Source organism: Tursiops truncatus, chromosome 14, assembly GCF_011762595.2.
Source record: "Tursiops truncatus isolate mTurTru1 chromosome 14, mTurTru1.mat.Y, whole genome shotgun sequence".
Classification (NCBI taxonomy): Eukaryota; Metazoa; Chordata; class Mammalia; order Artiodactyla; family Delphinidae; genus Tursiops; species Tursiops truncatus.
The window spans coordinates 19,608,063-19,633,402 of record NC_047047.1 but is presented as its reverse complement, the minus strand read 5'-3'; the positions used below and the strand labels follow the sequence as shown (position 1 = coordinate 19,633,402).

At 39.5% G+C, this 25,340-nt stretch overlaps 1 protein-coding gene across 1 annotated transcript in view; it reads left to right on the top strand.

The window, feature by feature from the left end:
- CTNNA2 (catenin alpha 2) overlaps positions 1-25,340 on the top strand; it is a 1,042,487-nt gene that overhangs the window by 225,510 nt on the left and 791,637 nt on the right. The window contains exons 4-5 of the mRNA XM_019942095.3: positions 7,169-7,288; positions 11,925-12,191. Coding sequence (XP_019797654.1) covers positions 7,169-7,288; positions 11,925-12,191 — 387 coding nt within the window. The remainder of the gene's footprint in view (positions 1-7,168; positions 7,289-11,924; positions 12,192-25,340) is intronic.

Sequence of the window (25,340 nt, the reverse complement as noted above, 5' to 3'; positions counted from 1 at the left end):
TAATATTCCATAGTATATATGTGCCACACCTTCTTTATCCATTCATCTAATGATGGACACTTAGGTTGTTTCCATCTCCGGGCTATTGTAAATAGAGCTGCAATGAACATTTTGGTACATGACTCTTTTTGAATTTTGGTTTTCTCAGGGTATATGCCCAGTAGTGGGATTGCTGGGTCATATGGTAGTTCTATTTCTAGTTATTTAAGGAACCTCCATACTGTTCTCCATAGTGGCTGTACCAATTCACATTCCCACCAGCAGTGCAAGAGTGTTCCCTTTTCTCCACACCCTCTCCAGCATTTATTGTTTCTAGATTTTTTGATGATGGCCATTCTGACTGGTGTGAGATGATATCTCATTGTAGTTTTGATTTGCATTTCTCTAATGATTAATGATGTTGAGCATTCTTTCATGTGTTTGTTGGCAGTCTGTATATCTTCTTTGGAGAAATGTCTATTTAGGTCTTCTGCCCATTTTTGGATTGGGTTGTTTGTTATTGAGCTGCATGAGCTGCTTATAAATTTTGGAGATTAATCCTTTGTCAGTTGCTTCATTTGCAAATATTTTCTCCCATTCTGAGGGTTGTCTTTTGTGCTTGTTTATGGTTTCCTTTGCTGTGCAAAAGCTTTGAAGTTTCATTAGGTCCCATGTGTTTATTTTTGTTTTTATTTCCATTTCTCTAGGAGGTGGGTCAAAAAGGATCTTGCTGTGATTTATGTCATAGAGTGTTCTGCCTATGTTTTCCTTTAAGAGTTTGATAGTTTCTGGCCTTACATTTAGGTCTTTAATCCATTTTGAGCTTATTTTTGTGTATGGTGTTAGGGAGTGATCTAAGCTCATACTTTTATATGTACCTGTCCAGTTTTCCCATCACCACTTATTGAAGAGGCTGTCCTTTCTGCACTGTACATTCCTGCCTCCTTTATCAAAGATAAGGTGACCATATGTGCGTGGGTTTATCTCTGGGCTTTCTATCCTGTTCCATTGATCTATCTTTCCATTTTTGTTCCAGTACAATACTGTCTTGATTACTGTAGCTTCGTAGTATAGTCTGAAGTCAGGGAGCCTGATTCCTCCAACTCCGTTTTTTGTTCTCAAGATTGCTTTGGCTATTCAGGGTCTTTTGTGTTTCCATACAAATTGTGAAATTTTTTGTTCTAGTTCTGTGAAAAATGCCAGTGGTAGTTTGATAGGGATTGCATTGAATCTGTAGATTGCTTTGGGTAGTAGAGTCATTTTCACAACGTTGACTCTTCCAATCCAAGAACATGGTATATCTCTCTATCTATTCGTATCATCTTTAATTTCTTTCATCAGTGTCTTATAATTTTCTGCATACAGGTCTTTTTTCTCCTTAGGTAGTTTTATTCCTAGATATTTTATTCTTTTTGTTGCAGTGGTAAATGGAAGTGTTTTCTTGATTTCACTTTCAGATTTTTCATCATTAGTGAATAGGAATGCAAGAGATTTCTGAGCATTCACTTTGTATCCTGCTACTTTACCACATTCATTGATTAGCTCTAGTAGTTTTCTGGTAGCATCTTTAGGATTCTCTATGTATAGTGTCATGTCATCTGCAAACAGTGACAGCTTTACTTCTTCTTTTCCGATTTGGATTCCTTTTACTTCATTTTCTTCTCTGATTGCTGTGGCTAAAACTTCCAAAACTATGTTGAATAAGAGTGGTGAGAGTGGGCAACCTTGTCTTGTTCCTGATCTTAGTGGAAATGCTTTCAGTTTTTCACCATTGAGGACGATGTTGGCTGTGGATTTGTCATATATGGCCTTTATTATGTTAAGGAAAGTTCCCTCTATGCCTACTTTCTGCATGTTTTTGATCATAAATGGGTGTTGAATTTTGTTGAAAGCTTTCTCTGCATCTTTTGAGATGATCATACGGTTTTTCTCCTTCAATTTGTTAATTTGGTGTATCACGTTGATTGCTTTGCTTATATTGAAGAATCCTTGCATTCCTGGAATAAACCCCACTTGATCATGGTGTATGATCCTTTTAATGTGCTGTTGGATTCTGTTTGCTAGTATTTTGTTGAGGATTTTTGAATCTATGTTCATCAGTGATATTGACCTTTAGTTTTCTCTCTTGGTGACATCCTTGTCTGGATTTGGTGTCAAGGTGATGGTGGCCTCGTAGAATGAGTTTGGGCGTGTTCCTCCCTCTGCTATATTTTGGAAGAGTTTGAGAAGGATAGGTGTTAGCCCTTCTCTAAAAGTTTGATAGAATTCGCCTGTGAAGCCATCTGGTCCTTGTCTTTTGTTTGTTGGAAGATTTTTAATCACAGTTTCAATTTCAGTGCTTGTGATTGGTCTGTTCATATTTTCTATTTCTTCCTGATTCAGTCTTGGCAGGTTGTGCATTTCTAAGTATTTGTCCATTTCTTCCAGGTTGTCCATTTTATTGGCATAGAGTTGCTTGTAGTAATCTCTCATGATCTTTTGTATTTCTGCAGTGTCAGTTGTTACTTCTCCATTTTCATTTCTAATTCTATTGATTTGAGTCTTCTCCCTGTCTTTCGTGATGAGTCTGGCTAATGGTTTATCAATTTTGTTTATCTTCTCAAAGAACCAGCTTTTAGTTTTATTGATCTTTGCTATCGTTTCCTTCATTTCTTTTTCATTTATTTCTGATCTGATTTTTATGATTCCTTTCCTTCTGCTAACTTTGGGGTGTTTTTGTTCTTCCTTCTCTAATTGCTTTAGGTGCAAGGTTAGGTTGTTTATTCGAGATGTTTCCTGTTTCTTAAGGTAGGATTGTATTACTATAAACTTCCATCTTAGAACTGCTTTTGCTGCATCCCATAGGTTTTGGGTCCTTGTGTCTCCATTGTCATTTGTTTCTAGGTATTTTTTTTTTATTTTCTCTTTGATTTCTTCAGTGATCACTTCGTTATTAAGTAGTGTATTGTTTAGCCTCCATGTGTTTGTATTTTTTACAGATCTTTTCCTGTAATTGATATCTAGTCTCATAGCGTTGTGGTCGGAAAAGATATTTGATACAATTTCAATTTTCTTAAATTTACCAAGGCTAGATTTGTGACCCAAAATATGATCTATCCTGGAGAATGTTCCATGAGCACTTGAGAAAAATGTGTATTCTGTTGTTTTTGGATGGAATATCCTATAAATATCAATTAAGTCCATCTTGTTTAGTGTATCATTTAAAGCTTGTGTTTCCTTATTTATTTTCATTTTGGATGATCTGTCCATTGGTGAAAGTGGGGTGTTAAAGTCCCCTACTATGATTGTGTTACTGTCAATTTCCCCTTTAATGGCTGTTAGTATTTGCCTTATGTATTGAGGTGCTCCTATGTTGGGTGCAGAAATATTTACAATTGTTATATCTTCTTCTTGGATTGACCCCTTGATCATTATGTAGTGTCCTTCTTTGTCTCTTCTAATAGTCTTTATTTTAAAGTCTATTTTGTCTGATATGAGAATTGCTACTCCAGCTTTCTTTTGGTTTCCATTTGCATGGAATAGCTTTTTTCATCCCCTTACTTTTAGTCTGTATGTGTCTCTAGGTCTGAATTGGGTCTCTTGTAGACAGCATATATATGGGTCTTGTTTTTGTACCCATTCAGCCAATCTGTGTCTTTTGGTTGAAGCGTTTAGTCCATTTACATTTAAGGTAATTATCAATATGTATGTTCCTATTCCCATTTTCTTAATTGTTTTGGGTTCATTATTGTAGGTCTTTTCCTTCTCTTGTTTTTCTTGCCTAGAAAAGTTCCTTTAGCATTTGTTGTAAAGCTGGTTTGGTGGTGCTGAACTCTGTCAGTTTTTGCTTGTCTGTAAAGGTTTTAATTTCTCCATCAAATCTGAATGAGATCCTTGCTGGGTAGAGTAATCTTGGTTGCAGGTTTTTCTCCTTCATCACTTTAAATATGTCCTGCCAGTCCCTTCTGGTTTGCAGAGTTTCTGCTGAAAGATCAGCTGTTAACCTTATGGGGATTCCCTTGTGTGTTATTTGTTGTTTTTCCCTTGCTGCTTTTAATATGTTTTCTTTGTATTTAATTGTTTTTTTGTTTGTTTGTTTGTTTTGCGGTGTGCGGGCCTCTCACTGTTGTGGCCCCTCCCGCCGCAGAGCACAGGCTCCGGACACGCAGGCCCAGTGGCCATGTCTCACGGACCCAGCCACTCTGCTGCATGCGGGATCCCCCTGGATTGGGGCACAAACCCGCGTCCCCTGCATTGGCAGGCAGACTCCCAGCCACTGCGCCACCAGGGAACCCTGTATTTAATTTTTGACAGTTTGATTAATATGTGTGTTGGCATATTTCTCCTTGGATTTATCCTGTATGGGACTCTCTGTGCTTCCTAGACTTGCTTAACTATTTCTTTTCCCATATCAGGGAAGTTGTCAACTATAATCTCTTCAAATATTTTCTCAATCCCTTTCTTTTTCTCTTCTTCTTCTGAAACCCCTATAATTCGAATGTTGGTGCATTTAATGTTGTCCCAGAGGTCTCTGAGACTGTCCTCAGTTCTTTTCATTCTTTATTCTTTATTCTGCTCTGCAGTAGTTATTTCCGCTATTTTATCTTCCAGGTCACTTATCCGTTCTTCTGCCTCAGTTATTCTGCTATTGATCCCAACTAGAGTATTTTTAATTTCATTTATTGTGCTGTTCATCATTGTTTGTTTCACCTTTAGTTCTTCTAGGTTCTTGTTAAATGTTTCTTGCATTTTGTCCCTTCTATCTCCAAGATTTTGGATCACCTTCACTATCATTATTCTGAATTCTTTTTCAGGTAGACTGCCTATTTCCTCTTCATTTGTTAGGTCTGGTGGGTTTTTATCTTGCTCCTTCATCTGCTGTTTTTCTGTCTTCTCATTTTGCTTATCTTACTGTGTTTGGGGTCTCCTTTTTGCAGGCTGCAGGTTCATAGTTCCCATTGTTTTTGGTGTCTGTCCCCAGTAGCTATGGTTGGTGCAGTGGGTTGTGTAGGCTTCCTGGTGGAGGGGACTAGTGCCTGTGTTCTGGTGGATGAGGCTGGATCTTGATTTTCTGGTGGGCAGGTCAATGTCTGGTGGTGTTTTATAGGGTGTCTGTGAACTTATTATGATTTTAGGCAGCCTCTCTGCTAATGGGTGGGGTTGTGTTCCTGTCTTGCTAGTTGTTTGGCATAGGGTGTCCTGCACTGTAGCTTGCTGGTCGTCGAGTGAAGCTGGGTGCTGGTGTTGAGATGGAGATCTATGGGAGATTTTCATCATTTGATATTATGTGTAGCTTGGAGGTCTTTTGTGGACCAGTGTCCTGAAGTTGGCTCTCCCACCTCAGAGGCACAGCAGTGACTCCTGGCTGCAGCAACAAAAGCCTTTCATCCACACGGCTCAGAATAAAAGGGAGAAAAAGTAGAAAGAAAGAATTAGTAGAAGTAGAATGAATGAAAGAACAAAAGAAAGAAAAGAAAGGTGGAAAGAAAGAAAGGAGAGAGGGAGGGAGGGAGGAAGGAAGGAAGGAGGGAAGGAAGGAAAAAAGAAAGAAAGAAGATAAAGTAAAATAAAATAAAGTAAGATAAAATATAATAAAGTTATTAAAATAAAAAAATAATTACTAAGAAAAAAAAAAAAAACAGGGACGGATAGAACCCTAGGACAAATGGTGGAAGCAAAGCTATATAGACAAAATCTCACACCGAAACATACACCCTCACAAAAAGAGGAAAATTGGAAAAAATAATAAATCTTGCTCTCAAAGTCCACCTCCTCAATTTGGGATGATTCCTTGTCTATTCAGGTATTCCACAGATGCAGGTACGTCAAGTTGATTGTGGAGCTTTAAACGGCTGCTTCTGAGGCTGCTGGGAGAGATTTCCCTTTCTCTTCTTTGTTCTCACAGCTCCCGGGGCTCAGCTTTGGATTTAGCCCTGCCTCTGCGTGTAGGTTGCCGGACTGCGTCTGTTTTTCGCTCAGACATGACGGGGTTAAAGGAGCAGCTGCTTTGGGGACTCTGGCTCACTCAGCCTGGGGGTAGGGAGGGGCACGGAGTGCAGGGCGAGCCTGCGGCGGCAGAGGCTGACGTGACGAGGCGCACCGTGCGTTCTCCCGGGGAAGTTGTCCCTGGATCCCGGGACCCTGGCAGTGGCGGGCTGCACAGGCTCCCCGGAAGCGGGGTGTGGATAGTGACCTGTGCTCGCACACAGGCTTCTTGGTGGCGGCTGCAGCAGCCTTAGCGTCTCATGCCCGTCTCTGAGGTCCGCGCTTTTAGCCACGGCTCGCGCCCGTCTCTGGAGCTCCTTTAAACAGCGCTCTTAATCCCCTCTCCTCGCGCACCAGGAAACAAAGAGGGTAGAAAAAGTCTCTTGCCTCTTCGGCAGCTCCAGACTTTTCCCCGGACTCCCTCCCGGCTAGCCGTGGTGCACTAACCCCCTGCAGGCTGTGTTCACGCCGCCAACCCCAGTCCTCTCCCTGCGCTCCGACCGAAGCCCGAGCCTCAGCTCCCAGCCCCGCCCGCCCCGGCCGGTGAGCAGACAAGCCTCTCGGACTGGTGAGTGCCGGTCGGCACTGGTCCTCTGTGCGGCAATCTCTCCGCTTTGCCCTCCGCACCCCTGTGGCCGCGCTCTCCTCTGCGGGCGGCTCCGAAGCTTTCCTCCTCCGCCACCCGCAGTCTCCGCCTGCAAAGTGGCTTCCTAGTGTTTGGAAACCTTTCCTCCTTCACAGCTCCCTCCCACTGGTGCAGGTCCCATCCCTATCCTTTTGTCTCTATTTATTCTTTTTTCTTTTGCCCTACCCAGGTACGTGGGGAGTTTCTTGCCGTTTGGGAGGTCTGAGTTCTTCTGCCTGCGTTCAGCAGGTGTTCTGTAAGAGTTGTTCCATGTGTAGATGTATTTCTGGTGTATCTGTGGGGAGGAAGGTGATCTCCGCATTTTACTCTTCCGCCATCTTCCCCTCATCTCAATGTAGTATTTTATATGCTTTAGGAGTTCAGCAATTATTATCTTTTATATACAAAATATATAAATGTTGAACAAATATTTTTTTCTGATTATAAATGCTTCTTGGGGTACTTTTCCCCATTATTTGATTTAAATGTTAATGAATAAATGTTTTCTTTTTAACAAACTAGCATTTCTAGCATGTTTAATAATATTGCAATACTAACTATCCAGTTATAAATATATATATATTTTTTTTATCGTTTCAGGTGGAGGAGGCCTTAGAAGCTGTCAAAAATGCTACAAATGAGCAAGACCTTGCAAATCGCTTTAAAGAATTTGGAAAAGAGATGGTGAAACTTAACTATGTAGCTGCAAGAAGACAACAGGTGGGAAAGATTTTGGAAATCTAGGGGAGAAAGTGAGTGAGTTTAAGTAACCTTGTAGTTTTGTAGGCCCGGACAGTGGATCAGCTGCACCTGCCGGCTATCAGATCATCAGATGCCTTAGGAACCTGTGATCACAAAGGCATCTTCCTACTCGGGCCCGTTCTGGCCCTACCGTACTGCGCTGGTACTCCCTGGGTACTCTCGGGCCCCTGTGTGCTTACAGTAGGTCACAGGCCACCTGCTTTACTGGTGGGAACCACCACGCCAGCCCTACCACTCTAACCTTTCTTTTTTTTGACTTTTATATTTATTTTTTTATGGAAGTATAGTTGATTTACAATGTTGTGTTAATTTTGGCTATACAGCAAAGTGATTCAGTTATACATATATTGATATATACATTTTTAAATATTTTCTTCCATCATGGTTTATCTCAGGATATTGAACATAGTTCCCTGTGCTATACAGCAAAACCCTGTTGTTATGCACTTCATGTGTAATTGTTTGCATCTGCTAACCCCAAACTCCATCACTCCTCCACCACCCTCCCCCTTCACAACCACAAGCCTGTTCTCTGTGTCTGACCACACTCTAACCTTTTGTTCACACTTGGAAAAGCTCCCGATTGAAATACAAAGAATATCAAACTGTGGTGTGGCCACTCCCTGGGCACTGTCTTTAGCCCTCACTTTTTATCTCCCAGCCCTGTGGACAGCACCGTGCATATACACACCCCAAGTGTGTAGTATGTACAGTGAAACTTTTATCAAAGAGATTAAGTAAACATGAAGAAAAATAGAGAAAAGGCAGAGAGAGAGAGAGAGAAAGAGAGAGAGAGAAGGGAATGGACAGGGGAGGGAGAGCACAGGTAGCGAGTCACTTTGATGAAGGTGGTTGACCTGGGGTTTTCTTTGCCTCCCTTTTGTCTCAGGATGACACCCTCCATTTAGCCAGCTCTGTTTGTTCAGTAGGTACCATCAGAATTTAGTTTCCAAAGAGTGTGTCCTTTTCTTTCTTCTTAGAAAAAAACATCTTTAAATGTGGAGAGGTTAGTTAAAATCCTATTCACCCATCTTTTTGACTGTTCTCAGGATTCTTCAACATTTTGGGCACTTCCTAGTGACTTTTTCTAAGGTTCTCTGTGACCAACAGGAGAATTCTAGTGAACATTTGTTGAGTGTTCATCTGTGCCAGACTGAAGTGACACCCGTATTACAAATTGACCAAGATCTAGTCCCTTCCCCTAAAGAGCTTCCAGTGTCCTTTGTGGTGGGCACACAGTCATGATTTTAGTTCAGGCGATTATTTTTAAGTATTTTGTTATCAGCAGAATCCTTTGTTCAAGTGGAATCTTGTGTGGTAGCCCACAATGTAATGTGGTTAGGAGCGAAGTTACTCTGAAGCACAGGTTTGAGGCCCAAAAGCCACTGAGCTTGTTTAAACAACTGAAAAAAAAAAAAGCATTGAATCTTGATTTCAGTGACCAACGGGGAGGCTGGGGAGAAGGGTGGGTGCCAGGACACTCAGAGTCTTGTAGAGTGTTTGGATTTTATTGTAAGTGAATGGGTAGTAGTTGAATAGTTCAGAGTTTGGTATCAAAGTCTCAGATTTACAGTTTAATGTTATTCTAGGTACGTTGCAAAGATGGGGGTAGCATGGAAGAGGAGAGACTAGTTGTAGTTGGGAGGGGGCTGAAGTCATCTAGGTGAGCGATGCTGGTGATTCTGGAAAATCTTTATCAAAAGTTCAGGCTCTCGTTCAATTCGTCCAAAAGAATTTGGTGAGGAACACAAAACACAGAGGAAAAAATAAATACACACACTGAGTCTGAGGCGCAAAGAGAACAAAGACACAGTTTATTCAGGACAGAAGCAAAAATTACACACTCAGAGAAGCGTGTGGGCATCCTCTAGAGTGAGGAGTGCCACCCAGGGTTGTTGATCCCCTTTTTGTCTTATTTTTAGCACTTTGAATGGGTGGGGGTCTTTTTGATTAGGGGGGAATATTCTTTGAGCAGAGGGTTGAGGTGTGGCCTGGATTTGCACCAGGTTGCATCAGCTTCTGGTCCTGTGCATTTGTCTCCTGAAGCCACCCTACATGCACTCTAGGAGCTGTTTTCCCTTAAATTGTCCCTTACTAGTTGAGTGCCACACGTGGAAGGTCCTATAGGGTCATCAGCAACCTGTGCATTTTTATTGCACATGCTCCATGGTTTTTCATGGTCAGAGTTTCTTGCTCAGACGCTACAAAGTTTCTGTTTTAGATGCCATTCCTCCATGCATCATGGCCTCAGTAAGGGCAAAACAAGGAGGTAGCTTTGCCTTCTGACTCATGCCTGTACATGAAGAGGCTGTCCTGGGGCCCAGCTGTGTCTTTTCTGCCTCAGTGGTGGTCTCAAATAGCTTGGCAGCAGTACCGGTGGAGAAAAGCATAGGGAATCCACGTTTATTTTGAAAATAGTACACTCAGGACCTGCTGTGCAATTGGCTGTGGGAGTTTAGGGAGTGACAGCAACCAGTTCACATCTGAGGTTCTGTTTGAGCAAATGGATAGATGGTGAGGAATTTACTGAGATGGGTGAAGACTGGAAAGGGACCAGTGAGGGTTCGAGATCAAGATTTCATACTTAGATGCATTGATTTTGAGATGCTTGGAAAATCCATGTAGAAATGTCAAAAGGAGAGAGATGTGGGTTGGAGATGGAAACAAGTCATCAGCATGTAGCTGGTATTAAAATCCACAGTAATATATGAGATATTCATCTGAGAATGCCCATAAATATAATTTATTTTTATCTCATAAACCTTGTTTTAACTAATTGCTATTTCACACTCTTTCAAGAAAATGTAGGAAAAAAAGTAGAATTAAAAGAAGAAAAAAAATTGTATAACACTCTACCAGCCACAGAAGTGTCGTGCTAATATTTTGGTATATTACTTTTCAGTTGTTTATCTTCATATTGTAACATATTTACAATCATACCGTGCATACAAATAGGTGTAAAGTGTTCTTCTTTATCTTATAAATATTACCCATTTTATTATTTTTATAGAAACTTCTTTTAATATCCACATAAAGAGTCCATCAAATGAAAACTTCAATAGTCTACTTAACCAATTCTTCATAAATCAGCATTTACATTGTTTACAGGTTTTATTCATGTGACTAAAAATGTTTCTAAAAATATCTTTATGGAAAGAATTTCCCACCTCCTTTTTCTCACTTTCATATTTAGATTTTTTTTTTTTTTAGTATAGATATATCCCAGAATGGAGTCTAAGGTTTCTGGACCAGGTGTTCTGGAGGTTAATAAGACCCTTCATGACTAGTTGGGAGGAAACTTCTACCTGCACCACCTGTATTATTGACCAGTGTAGAGGATACCCTCACATGTTGGTTCCCGATTTATCTGTGTTGATCTTTAGGGCTAAAAATAAGTCATCCCAATTTAGAAATTGTGTTGGCTGGCATAGATCTGTTAGTGCTTAAGCAAAGGGAGATAGATGGCTCAGTTAGTTATTTACTACTTAATGTCAGTTTGTCTTGACAATCTTAGATATCAAATATAATGTGCTTGTCTCAGAATTATTTTGACCCATGGAAGAGATGTAATTCACTGTTTCCAGGTCATCCATCTATCATGTACCAAGTGAACAAATAGGAATAGAACCCCAGTGGTTCAAATACCCTCTAATGATAGATTTTGAAGCTAGAGAAATTTTCTCCTAGAGGTACTCAGCTGGCAGTCCTACATGGTCCTCAGAGAACAGTACTGCCTTTAACATTTCCAAAAATGCTGTGAACCTTTTCTTAACAATACCCTTTAAAGCTGAAAATAAAGAGACTCTCCAGTGGTACTATTTTGACATCCCAAACTAAGAAAGCAAATCATCTTTGATCGATTTTTTTTATTATTCCCTAAACTCAAATGAGTGATCCGCCATCAAAAGTAGTTTTAAAAAAAATGAACCCTGTGCTGAAAATGATAATGAAGCGACAGTGATGCACTAAGCAAAATCAGAGGAGTTCGATTTCCCATGTTTGCGATTGTAATTGAATGTGGAGTCAGGCACAGTATCAGAAAACTGAAGTTTGGGTTTTCCATCTGCTGATAACTAACTCTGATCCATTCAAGCCACTTACCTTGTTGGTGGCTCAGTTTTGACATTCTTGCAGCAATATTTATTGAATGCATTTCATGGGCCAGATACTGTGCTGTTGCCTAAAGAACCACTGAGCAAGATAGCTAGGGCTCTCTGCTCTCATTAGGCATACAGTTTAGGAGAAAGACATATACTTAAATAAGTAAATACAATAAAGCATTGATGAGTATTAATGATAGGAGGGAAGAGGGTCTTGTGGGAGCAGATAGAAGGGGATGTAGCTTAGAGAGTTTTATGGAGAGTAGGTTCTCAGAGGATGGGCCCCATCAGGGGAAAGGATAGGGTGGAAGAGGGATGCTCAGATATCTCACATAGAAAGAACGGTACGTGCAAAGTCTTGGCAACTAGAGAGAAGAGAGAGGAGATGGTTTCTAAAATTCAGTGGTCCTAGATGTCTGTGACTTTAAGCTATATTACAGACACTTCCATGGCAAGCTTCATGGAAGTGACGGGTTTGTGTTTTGCACACACAGGAGCTGAAGGACCCTCATTGTCGGGATGAGATGGCAGCCGCCCGAGGGGCTCTAAAGAAGAACGCCACAATGCTGTACACAGCCTCCCAAGCCTTTCTCCGCCACCCAGATGTTGCCGCCACCAGAGCCAACCGAGATTACGTGTTCAAACAAGTGCAGGAGGCCATTGCCGGCATCTCCAATGCTGCTCAAGCTACCTCGCCCACCGACGAAGCCAAAGGCCACACGGGCATCGGGGAGCTGGCTGCGGCTCTGAACGAATTTGACGTAAGCATCTGGGTGATATACCCAGAAGGGCGTGTGTTTTCACTGAAAAAAATGTTTTGGGATGAAGGGCCGCCAAGATAATATACATTGATTTACCTCTCTTGAGGCTTTTGATAGTAAGTTAAACTACCTGATGTATGACTGTTACTAGGAATCCGACATCTTGGTAGAACCTAGTTTACTGGTCTTTAAGGGAACTAACAACTGTGTTAAAGAGGACCTGATCCCTTGCAGGTAGAAACCTTGAACACTGTAACTTTCCTACACCACAGGCTATTTTAGGGACAGTTTATCATTTGCAGGATGATCTTTATTATTAAAGAGGCAAATGTCATAGGCATTGTAGATGTGGATTGCCTCGATGTTGTGTTTGGGTGAAGAACTGCTCTCAATTTCTTCATTTTCAATCAGTGGTGAGCAGACTCCACTGCCCTCTCATCCCATCCGGGATCCTGGTCTTCCTCGCATCAGCCCCTCTGGGTGGCACCTCTGCTAGTCCCGTGAATGATCCACATTCTGAACCTACTATTTCTAGGGGTGTGTCCCAATGAGGGAAGCAGTAGAAGGATGGCTCACTGTGCCATAGTCATGGCAACCGAATGAATGGGAAGGACGCATATCATCAACAGCCCGGGATGACAGCTCTCACTGCCCCTGGGCCAGGATACAGCCCACCTGTGAGAAGGTGGAATTCAGTTGAGTTCATCCCATGTTCAGTGAGAGCCTACATGTGTTGTGAGCTAAAAACATTTATAAATAATTAGTATCTGCTTTTAAGAGTTATATTTTCCCTTAGAGGAGATGAAGGATGCAGAAATGTACTGAAACCCTTTAAGTGATAAAATACAATGTAACAGGAATTCATAGGAGAAGAATTGGTTACTTAACAGCTGTGGAGAAATATGATGAGTTTGCTTTTGGATACGTTGACATGAATTTTTGGCAGGAGATGACTGGCTGCCTGCTAGAAAACAGAACCAGGAGCAAATGATTGTTAAAGGTATGGAGATGGATGATATAAAGGAAGGATAATTATAGCACTTTATACACAGATAATTCTTTCCAGTTTTCATAGGCATCTCTCTTCTTTCTTTTATTTTTTCAGTTAGTCAAAAAAAATACATATATTGAACTCAGACCATATATATATTATTTCCAAAGTTTCTAAAATAAGGATTAAATACAATAAATTTCAAGTATTTACCACAGAAATTAGGCCTTAACATGTAGTGTATTCACAAAGTTTTAGGAGACAACAGAAAATTCGTTGGAACTAATAAGATACTTCAGTGAGGTTATTGATTTTAAAATAAAGATATAGAAGTTACTAGATTTCCATAATGTAAAAAAAAATAGAATAATAGAAAAGAGATCCTGTTCACAAAGTAAACAATAAAAATAATTTGTTGGCTTTATTTCACTACTTAATTTTATTTCTTTATTATGTTAGAAATAATCCTGATACAAATGTAGAGGATCTAAGATAGAAAATTATATTACTTTACTGAGGGGTAAGTTGTACTTTTTGGTAAATGATGTCATGATCCCAGGTAGGAAAAACTATTGACCCTATCAGTTTTTATAATATTCAGACAATCTGTATAAAAATTCTAGGAGGGTTTTTTTGGAACTTGACAGAGTGATGATAATTTTTTTTTTCCTTTTATTTTTTCTGGGTTAAGAATGAATGAGCCCATAATTTAAAAAAACAAAAATGAGCAGGTCATGCACTCAGATATTAACACATTACAATGCCACTTAATTTTTACTGAGTGCATTAGAATAAAATTGTCTCATCGTTAAACAGAATAGAAAATTACAACATTAACTACAAAATTATTTTATGAAATGATGCTTTCTTTTTTTTTTTTTTTTTTTTTGCGGTACGCGGGCCTCTCACCGTTGTGGCCTCTCCCGTCGCGGAGCACAGGCTCTGGACACGCAGGCTCAGCGGCCGTGGCTCACCGGCCCAGCCGCTCCGTGGCATGTGGGATCTTCCCAGACTGGGGCACGAATCCGTGTCCCCTGCATCGGCAGGCGGACTCTCAACCACTGCACCACCAGGGAAGCTCTGAAATGGTGCTTTTTAAAATTAAAGAATATTTAGATTTTGACACAATTACACTTTTATAATCATAGTTTATTTTATAATCAAAAAGTAAACAATAAAGCCTAAGTGAGAACCTGGTAATAGAGTAGATATGCAGCATACAGAGGACTCTCTTGAAGGAATGTCCAGACTCTTCACCTGCTGCCGCCTTCTGCCCGAGAGCGTGGTGACTGCAGCTTCCCATTCTCTTTGTATCTCAACCATTTTCATTGTATCTCAACCATTTTCATTAAAAGGAGCTTTTACCTGCAGTGAATTTAACAATTGAGGCATCATTTGGGTTATTATGGCTTTGGATTCAGAAAATAAAACTTAGGCCATGTGGGAAAAGTCTACTAGTAAAGTATGTTGGGGTACTTTCCAACTGTTCTAATAGGTTGGTATCTTCTCATTATGGACAAATAGGCTTTGGGAGGTTAACATATGAATGCAATAGTCAAAGATTTTTTTTTTATAAAAAAAGTGGCATATTAACTAAGTCACTAATTATATTTTATTAACTTTATCTGTTGCTATGTGTCATTATAAATATTAACTAAGTGATGTTTATTACTTATATTAACTCAGTATCTTATATGTTAACTAATTGTATATTATATTAGCTTAGTATATTAACCAAGTAATATTGTATTATTAAATGTATATTAGTTCTCAAGCTATGTAAATTGCATGCAACATTATCTAATGTTTAAAATTGTATTTCTCAGATGTTGACAGAAATCAACATGTGGAGCTCTCTCAATTAGCAATTCATAGATAGTAATCCCATTTGGTGTGGTTCTCTAAAAACAGTTATTTAGTAAATGAAATTGATTTCAGTACTTTCTCAAAAGTAGTAATGCTAGTAAAATATTATTATTTAAAGATATAATGTAATTAACCAGTTGTAGGTTTTTTATCATTTCTGACACCAGCAAACCTAGACAGTCCTTAATGATATTTGAAAATCTCTCACTAAAATAATGTTCCATTTCTCTTTGTAACAGAATTATACATTTCTGTTCTATATTTGCATAATGAATACCTCGGTATTTTTTATTTCCCGGGCGTATTGACTTGAAGTTGATTTAGAATTCACAGACATTTGTTTTAAATCCTAAATGCTATTCTCAGATATTAAACAAATTGATATTACATTGGGTGGGAAACTCACTGACACTTCCTGTGATTTACTTTTCTGGTAATATCCCTTACCGGTGCTTGGTTTGGTGGCTTGCCAATGTAATAGGGATTTGAAAAAGTCAAGCAACTTTGAGATTCTGAAGTGAAAAGAACCGTACAAATACAAAATATATTTTCAGTCATCCCCTAATGTTGAATTTGAAGTCCAGACCATTTCATAATAATAGTCATCATTGTGTTAAACCCAGTTTTTCTGGGAGGTAGGATGCAGAAGTGGCTTCGAGTTTCTCAGTTGATTAAGAACAAGGCAAAAATTAGTATTTTTGCATTCATTTGTCTAAAATTATAGGATTGATTTCTACCTAGTTATAGTTGTATAACTATATAGTTACAATTATGGCTCAATGCTCGGTGACCTATTTTCTGGCATTATTATCCTACCTACATGAAGGGTTGATGTAGTGATTTATAAAGTAAAAGACTGAAAGAAAAAACCCAGTATTTTAACAACTTGAAACTGTCAAGAGAGTCTCTAATGATATAACAGCAAAAAGTAAAATGATTGCTAATCAACGGAAAAATCAACCTCTGTTTAAAATGTGGCAACTTGAGATAGGTAATTTTATCTAGTGAAGCTATCTACTAAGGGATACTGAAAAGAATTTAGAAAAATGTGGTGACTGCTCAGAAGTAAATCATGTTATCATGTCAATTTTGACTGCCAGAAAACCTCCAAGAGTGGGAGAAAGGAAGATGAAAAGTTATTCCTAAAGAATCTCGTTATTATTTTAAAGAAAAGAGAGGATGCCGTGCCTTGTTTTTTGAAGCTTTCTTTTGTAGATGAAGATACTTTAGAAAAATGGAAATTGACACCATTCATGGTCCAGTCTTCATAATTGATAGCTATTTTGCTTTTACAGTTATTATTTTCTTTTAAATCAGACAATTCCTCTAACCTTAATCTCGAAGTCCTCTAATCTTAAGCATTCTACTTGTGGTTTTGCTTCTTTCTTTTTCCATTTCCCTGGGAATTGGCTTGACTAATAATTCTCTTTTGCTTTTACATTTAATTTCTCTTACTCCACTTGTTTGGTTCCCTCAGCCTATAGAAAAAATGTATTTGTATTCTACAACCTAAAAAGAAAATGAAACAAAATGTTAGACTACCATACTTACCATCTTCTCATATTTCACTCTTTGTTTTCCTTACAGTTAAGAAGTAGATTCTAATCTACTTGGCCTCTGACTAGCTCTTACCTCTTTCAGCCTTGTCGTCTACCCTCTACTCCTGCCCTTCCTCTGTGATACTATGTCTGAGGGTCTCTAGGGAACGTTCACTCATGAAATCTTTGTGCTCTTATTTTCTAGTTCTTGACTGCTTCACCTTTGGAAAGAGGGGGACATTGAATAGTATTAACTATACTTTCTCTTTCACTGTATTACTTCTCACTTGCAAGATTTAAATATCTGTGCTTGAGAAGTAGGACAGCCTGGTCTCAACCACATTGAGCTGAAATGTCACCATGACATACCAACCCTGTGTAAGTTGCCATGTTTATTTCTGCCTAATTTTTCATACCTCCCCTCTACCTTTTAGGTTTTCTTCCTTTTTTCTCCTTCTTTTAAAATATATTTTCATTTCTTGATCCAGTGCTAATTCTCTCACTGATCTGGCGTTCAGTGGGTGGAAATGTTGGAGTGTGAGTTATGAGGAATGATGAGACATCTGTATCACAGGTGGATGAGGACAGCAAGGATCTGTAATCTGAAAATGTTAAGGGATTGAGCCTAACTGCAGTGGGAGAGAATTGTCACACCCCGGGGAGCAACTTCGTGCTCCAGTGTTTACTCCCTATAGGGTTATTCCAACTGTGTGCTGTCCTCAGGGGGTGCACTCACATTCTAGGAGATTTAGTCCAAAGAAAGAGGTGAAGGAACAGGAGTCCAGGTGACAACAATCACTTCACAGCAGGACCCCAGCTCATTGCTGGGACATGAAAAGAGGTTTCTGGGTACCTGAGAGTAATAACAACCCTGAACTAGGGTTTGGGATCCAGGGTTGGCATATAGCTCCAGTGGAGAGCTGGAGGGCTATGTAGATCACTTAGGTCACAGGCCCAAATACATGACCTCAGAGATCTATGCTGAAGGAATCTGAAGTAGAGTTTTTCTGTTGACCCCCTTCTCCAAATATCACTCTTCATATTTTTGAATAGGAAATAATTATTTCTTATTCTTGTTACCAGGCCCAGATAGATGCTCCTGGGGAAGCGCTAGTCCCTTAAGGAGCCGTGAACCAGAATTCTGGCTGGCTCAGGGATTCTTAAAGGGTTTTATTGATTCATGGTCTCTACAACATCAGGCAAGGAGGAAGGTCTCCTTGGAGAAGTACATTTCACAGAGCATCTTATTCAGTCCTTTCCCAGTTCTAACCCTCCCTTTGGCTGTGGAAATCAACATAGTTATTTATCAGAGAGGCTCACCCCAGGCCTCATCTCCTTCTCTGATGTTCTGTAAAGTTATTCTGACTGCAGACATCTGGTAACCCCCATATTGGGTTAAGAAGATCATAAGTTTTCTATGTATTTGTTTACATTAGAGTGAGGGTGGAGAGAGGAGAGGAGAGGGCCCCATCAAAATACTGTAAACACACTGGTAAGGAAAATGCAAGATGTAGCTCATGTTCTAAAGCAATTAGCAAAGTGGAGGGACAAATGCATACAAATAAAAGCCAGTAAGCAGGACCATTTAACTTTTGAAAAGCAATTTCAGATTTCTAATTCAGGTGCTACAAAGATGGAGCAGGCAAGCTCAGCAATCTTCTGCCTGTCTGAGTTCATGCCAATATTTCTAAAGGCTTAATATCTGTATAGTTACTATGTCTGTTATTCTTTAATACATGTATTTGTACTCCTTAATAATGCTCTCTGCTATATTCCTATGAAGCGGTTCCCACTTAGTTGGCTTTTGGAAGTAGCCTAGGACATTGGGAAGAGCCCAGAACTTGGATTCAAATGTCTGGCTACTACTTAAAGCCCTGTAAGTAACAAAGGATGTGTGACCTTAAGTTACCGAGATAGCATCTCTAAGCCTCGGGATAAGGTTTAGGCACAGGAGAGCTAAGATCATTCATAAAGGTGTAAAGGAGAAATGCTTACTGAACAGGTATAGTTACTGCAGTGCTTAAATGCTGTGGCATGCACCTATATACATAGTATGCACCTAACCTTCTGTGTGTGTGTGGCAGGGGTGAGATGAGGGAGGGTGAAATCAGAGAAGAATTCCTGGAGGACGTGGTGCATGAGTAGGAATTAACATGATGAGTGTGAATGAGACTGTTTCTCAGACAGAAAGAACATCCTTGCATGCAGAGGTGTGGTGGGTAGAGGAAACGTAAGCTATTTGGTTCTGGAGCCCAGGGAGAAATCTGGCTAAGTCGGTGAGCTGGAGGAAGCTTCTAGAGGCTTGTCGGCCTTGAAAGGGGCTGGGCTTCAACCTGAAGGCATTAGGGAGTTGCTGGTGATCTAAGCAGGGGAATGTATGCATGGTCAGATTTGTGTTTTTAAATACCTCTTTGGCTGCAGAGTGGAGAACGGATTGGAAAAGGGCAAGGCTGCAGTGCAGCGAGAGTGATGAGGGCGAGAGGTTATGAATGTCTGAGGACATTGTGAGAACAGGAATGGGAAGAAGTGGATGGATCTGAACCACATTAAAGGAGTAGAATCAACAGGCTGTACTTCTTATTTTCATTTATTGAAAGAGCTAATGCTTTGTATAGTAAGCTTTAATTATGTAAAAAAACCAAACATTTTTACAGGTCCAGTTGTGAAGTCTTGAGAATTTTCAGTCTTTTGTGGGATATTTGTTTTTTTATGTAATACAACTTTCTTGCATTGATTTCTGTTTTCTGGCTCTTAATTTACTTAACTTACATTCCTCCCAATATAATTATGAAATGCCTGGTAATTTATAGATATATATTTTGAACATTTTATTCCAAATTCTACAATATCTAGGATTTTTCTAATTTAGTTTAAGCTATTTATGTTTAATCGAGCTCCAATTAGTGTGTGCTTGCTAATGTTTATTTTACTTTTAAAAAACAACAAACTTTTACACACACTTTAAAAAAGTGGAGACATTTTCCCATGTGGTAGGACGTAATAGTAATAACAGGGTTAGTAGGGTCCAGCAATTCTCATATCTTCTCTGAATCGATCTGCCCTTTTTCACTCTGGCAAATTAAACTCACCAAAATGTACTTTTAATCCTTCCTAGCTAGAAACATTCAGTGGTGTTTTAGCATTCTTTATCACACACTGACATCTGGTGGCCAAATAGAACATTAAACCATACTCCAGTGGGTTTCTGTCTAACTGTAAACATAGCACAACCTAAATACATGCTATGCGGCCAAACTCAGGGGATGTAAATATGGAGAGGGTGTAGCCTGCCTTCAGAGAACTGTTAGTCTGCTTATGACAGCTTTTGTAAACTAATGTTATACAGTGGATGTTGCATTAATCCCTTTTGGAAAAGTTTGTAGCCCTGGGAAGGTGGTAAAGATGGATACAGATGCAAATGAGTTTATAGCAAGAGATGCTCAAGGCAGGGTGGAGTTTTGAGGGATTCTACTGGCTGAGTGTGAGACAGTCAGCCAACATCTGGGACAAGGTATTCTTCCTGAGCCAGGAAGCAGGGACCCATTTATCCAGTATCATCATTTATTGCTGAGAAATCTTATTCTGGAACATTGATGCCTCCCATGTCTTCTTGCTTCCCAGAAACTTTAGCTTTATAAGGTGTTATAAGCCTAGGAGTATTTCCTGATAGCATCATTTACTTTTCTGTCATGTCTTATTATAATTACACCAAGGAAATATCCCAAGACAATTTAATTTCTCTTCTACATTTCAATTAGCAAACATGGAGCTACAAAACATCATTGCGCAAAATAGCAGAATGATATTTGAAATATCCTTCTTGAAAATTGTGGTTCAAATTCTCATTTATTTGCCTCCCTGATGTCTTTAATCAAAAGTATTATATTTCCAATCAAGTTCTATTTCTTTTCACAAGGGAAAATGTAAGAACCTGTATTTTCCCCAAGATAATATTTTTCTCCTTTAAGAATATTGACTGATTCTGTGGATCTGAGTTCACCTTTATTTCAAATAATTAGTACTAAATCTAACAGTGAATATTGACATAATAGATTATCATATTCTAAACTGTCTAAATATGTGATGGCAAATATGATTTTGATTATCATTTATTTATTAGCCATACTATAAAATTTGGGAACCAAACAAGTCCTTTTATCTAGTGAACTGTTTAGTGGTGAAACGTGTGATTTCTTTAAAATGCTCACCTCCTTGGTCTTATTTTTTTATGATTTCTTGTGTTAGAGTGCTTGTCTGTACTTAGCCCTCCAGAATTATACCTTCCCCTTCTTGTGTGTTTCCTATGGTACAGTAATGAGGATGTACTTGGTACTCATTTTTAAGATTTAGTTTGATTCTGTGGTGAACTACACACTCACACACACACAGCTCTTCCTAAAACACTCATTTGGATTTCTCATCAAACAAATTCCTTAACATACTTCCCGAACTTCTCCAGCAGCATGTTCGGGAAACTTTACTACAACCTATTGAGTCCCATTGTTCATTTCTCCAAATGTTCTCTGATACCCTGTTTTGTTCTTATTACACACATTCATTGAGCTAAGGCAGTAGGGAAATGGTTACCCATGGATGCACGTGTGGCAGAAAAAATTGCAGGCAGCTGATGTAACTGAGGGTATTAGTCCCCTGTTCATCCTCCTGGTTACGCTAGTCACGCTGGTGGACAATATGACATCATGGTGTAGGGCAAACAAAACAAGCTCGTGTCTGAATCCAGCCACAGAACTCTTCCTTCTATGCCTCTGCTTCTGAATCTATAAAATGGGGTAATAATGTTGACTCCTCAAGATTGTGATAGTAATTTTATGGGATGAACATTCATAGGTGCCTAATCCATGGTAGGCTAGTTATTACCTTTTTCTCCTACCTCTCTTAACAGAAATGTCAGCCAGACATCTTCTACCCAAAGTTAGTGTTACAGCTGTTTCCTAGAAAAGTCTTAGGGATCAGTACCTGATCGAAAAGTTGTTAATGTCACTTGACAGTAGTTATAGATACAGTAATACCATTCACTCTTCTGCGGCCATATCTACACCATCATGCACAACAGCCTCCAAAGAAGGTTTGACCAGAGCATAAGTAATCTTTTTTTTTTTTTTTTTTGCGGTACGGTACGCGGGCCTCTCACTGTTGTGGCCTCTCCCGTTGTGTAGCACAGGCTCCGGACGCGCAGGCTCAGCGACCATGGCTCATGGGCCCAGCCGCTCCGCAGCATGTGAGATCTTCCCGGACCGGGGCACGAACCCATGTCCCTTGTATCGGCAGGCGGACTCCCAACAACTGTGCCACCAGGGAAGCCCAAGCAATCTTTAAAAAAAAAAAAAAAAAATTATTAGTATTTTTTATTGATGTATAGTTGTTTAATAGTGTTGTGTTAATTTCTGCTGTACAGCAAAGTCATTCAGATATATATATATGTGTATATATATATGTTCTTTTTATATTCTTTTCTATTATGGTTTATCATAGAATATAGTATATAGTTCCCTGTGCTCTACAGTAGGACCTTATTGTTTCTCCATTCTATATGCAATAGTTTGTGTCTGCTAACCCCAATCTCCCAGTCCGTCCCTCCCCCACCCCCTTCCCCCTTGGCAACCACAAGTCCATCCTTTAGGTCTATATCAGTGAGTCTGTTTCTGTTTCATAGATAAGTTCATTTGTGTCATATTTTAGATTCCACATATAAGTGATATCATATGACATTTGTCTTTCTCTTTCTGACTTCACTTAGTATGATCATCTCTAGTTGCATCCATGTTGCCAAAGCATAAGCAATCTTGAAAGGTGGCCAATTCTGCATCACAGGGGAAAAACCCAAGCAGAGATTAAATAACCACCTGGCTGAAGGATGAGTCTTAAAGTGAGAACTTGTACGTCCCGCGCTAACACTGAGCGTGTAAGTTTTCTCATTGTGTTTATTTGGAAATTCTCTTTGCTTTACTGGCTTCTGATGTAGTGAAAGCCACCTTTCGCTTCACATTAAGCGTCCGATTTCTTCAGGTCTGGGGGTCTCTGAGATGCTCATAGTACACCTGGAAGGAAGAGGGGTGACTGAGAGAAAGGGGTGGGGAGAGAGGATGAAATGATGGTTCCTTCTCTCCCCAGGGACCACAGTGTAAACGAATTTATCACTTTTCTAACGTGTTCTTTTACAACATGATATCTTTTCAGCACAATTAATTAGCAAGACACGCCACTTGTTTTAAAGATGTAATACGAAAACTAGGGAAAAATAAAGCAGTGTGAAAAGACAGTGTTGAATCCTACCTTTGATTAATGCTCAGCTTTTCTATCACTAATATTCTCTTGAAATTTTCCAGGATTCTCAGTTGTGGAGAGGAGTAAGACTTCCCCATGTTCTAGATTGAGGATGGACCTATATTTCCCAGACTAGAATATAAACTTACAGGTCAGAGAGAATTTCTAATATAGAAATTTCTAATACAGGGATTTCTAATTCAGAAAATCAAAGATTAATAGTACTAAAAGTCCCTTTGTTCCGGTCTAGTCCATATAAGCCAATTTATAAATGTAAGAAGTGATTTCCAGAGAGATCAAACATTTTGCTCAAACTCAACACAAGTAATTATTCTCATAACCAAAGGAGGAATACAAGTCTTTTGATTTCAGCTGTATTGGCGAAGAATGGGGTGGGAGGTGTTATCATTACCATCTCCATCAACTCCCTAAAGATACCCCAATAATCACACAATCTAAGTAGAAGAATATGCTCACTGTGCAAATGCAGCCTCCAGGCAGGTCCTGTCTCACTCCCAACCAGTTTCCCTCTCCTAAAACTGTCCTAGGAGGAAATTCTGCAGCCGACACTGCTTGTTTCCCAGGTCCCTGCTTCGGTTGCTCCTCTGAAAGCACTAGAAACATATATGTGCATCTCTCTGTTTGAAAATAACTTAATAGCATCTTCCATAATGCTTCTTCAGCTTATTCTGATCACTGAGGGCTTGGCACAGTCTTTAAGCACAAAAACATCACCAATCAGAAAAAAAGTTTTCTGCAGAACAATTTTTTTTTTTTTTTTTACAAAGACCTGTCACAGATTTGAAGATGACATTTGGGGATATCTGAAGGAGGAGAAGATCTCTAAGGTTGGAAAAGATAATGTACTTTATCTGTCACTGACCCCGCAGAGTGTAGCAGCCCTTTGGCATGTGGATGCAGGCTGTTTTTATTTCCAGATTCTCTCAAGCCTACATACCAGATTCACTTTTAAAATATGGAGCAGAAAATGAACCTGAAGTGACACAAGGCAAAGGCAGACTTAATAGTAACATTCTAGCACCTAAGATCTTATTTATGCAGTAAGGAGATATGAAAAACCAAATTTGTAGTGAAAATACCCAAAAAAACCTGAATATCTCCCAGATATTTTCTTTAGGTAGCAGTGACTATGAGTATTTTTCCCCTGTATTTCTCATTTCCCAAGCTTTCTCTCACTAATATTCCTTAATTTAGAAAAATATTTTGCTTGAAAAAATTTAAAACTCTGTTTGCAGACACGTTGCAAATATAAAAATAAAGAATACCACATATTCTTTACCTAGATTTACCTATGCTTAGTATTTTTCTCCATTTGCTGTGTCATTTGTCATCTCTCTCTGTCTCTCCCAGGCACACAAACTCTTTATTTTTAAATGGTTAAAGGCAACCTTATTTTATACACATACACACACACACACACACACACACACACACACACACAAACACACACACACACACACACACACACACACGCCCAGACAAACAGTAGAGAATCTCTCCCAAATTATTTCCATTAAGAATTACAGATTTGGGCTTCCCTGGTGGTGCAGTGGTTGAGAGTCCACCTGCCGATGCAGGGGACGCGGGTTCGTGCCCCGGTCCTGGAAGACCCCACATGCCGTGGAGTGGCTGGGCCCGTGAGCCATAGCTGCTGAGCCTGTGCATCTGGAGCCTGTGCTCCGCAACGGGAGAAGCCACAAGAGTGAGAGGCCCGCGAAAAAAGAATTACAGATTTATAAGAGGGGTGACATCAGAGCACCCATAAATTGACTAGTTTGACTAGTTCAAAAAATTATTAATTTAATGGAGGGCTGTAGTTACAACAAAATCTCCCCAGATATTGACTTCACACAGTAATTACCATGAAAAATTATGTCCTTAAAACTAGATGGTTAAATAAAGTAATCATTTATCTAAGTTTGACTAATCCATGCCCACGTATTCTCAATTTTAGTGTTAAACAAACAAACAAACAAACAAAAAACAACACTAAATAGACTTAAGTTTGTTCCCAGTGGATCATCGTATAATATATATGTATATGTGTGTATATATATATATATATATATATATACATCTTTATTGGAGTATAATTGGTTTACAATGGTGTCTTACTTTCTGCTTTATAACAAAGTGAATCAATTATACGTATACATATGTTCCCATATCTCTTCGCTCTTGCATCTCCTTCCCTCCCACCCTCCCTATCCCACCCCTCTAGGTGGTGACAAAGCACCGAGCTGATCTCCCTGTGCTATGCACCTGCTTCCCACTAGCTATCTATTTTACGTTTGGTAGTGTATATATGTCCATGACACTCTCTCGCTTTGTCACAGCTTACCCTTCCCCCTTCCCATATCCTCAAGTCCATTCTCTAGTAGGTCTGTGTCTTTATTCCTGTCTTACCCCTAGGTTCTTCATGACATTTTCTTTTTCTTAAATTCCATA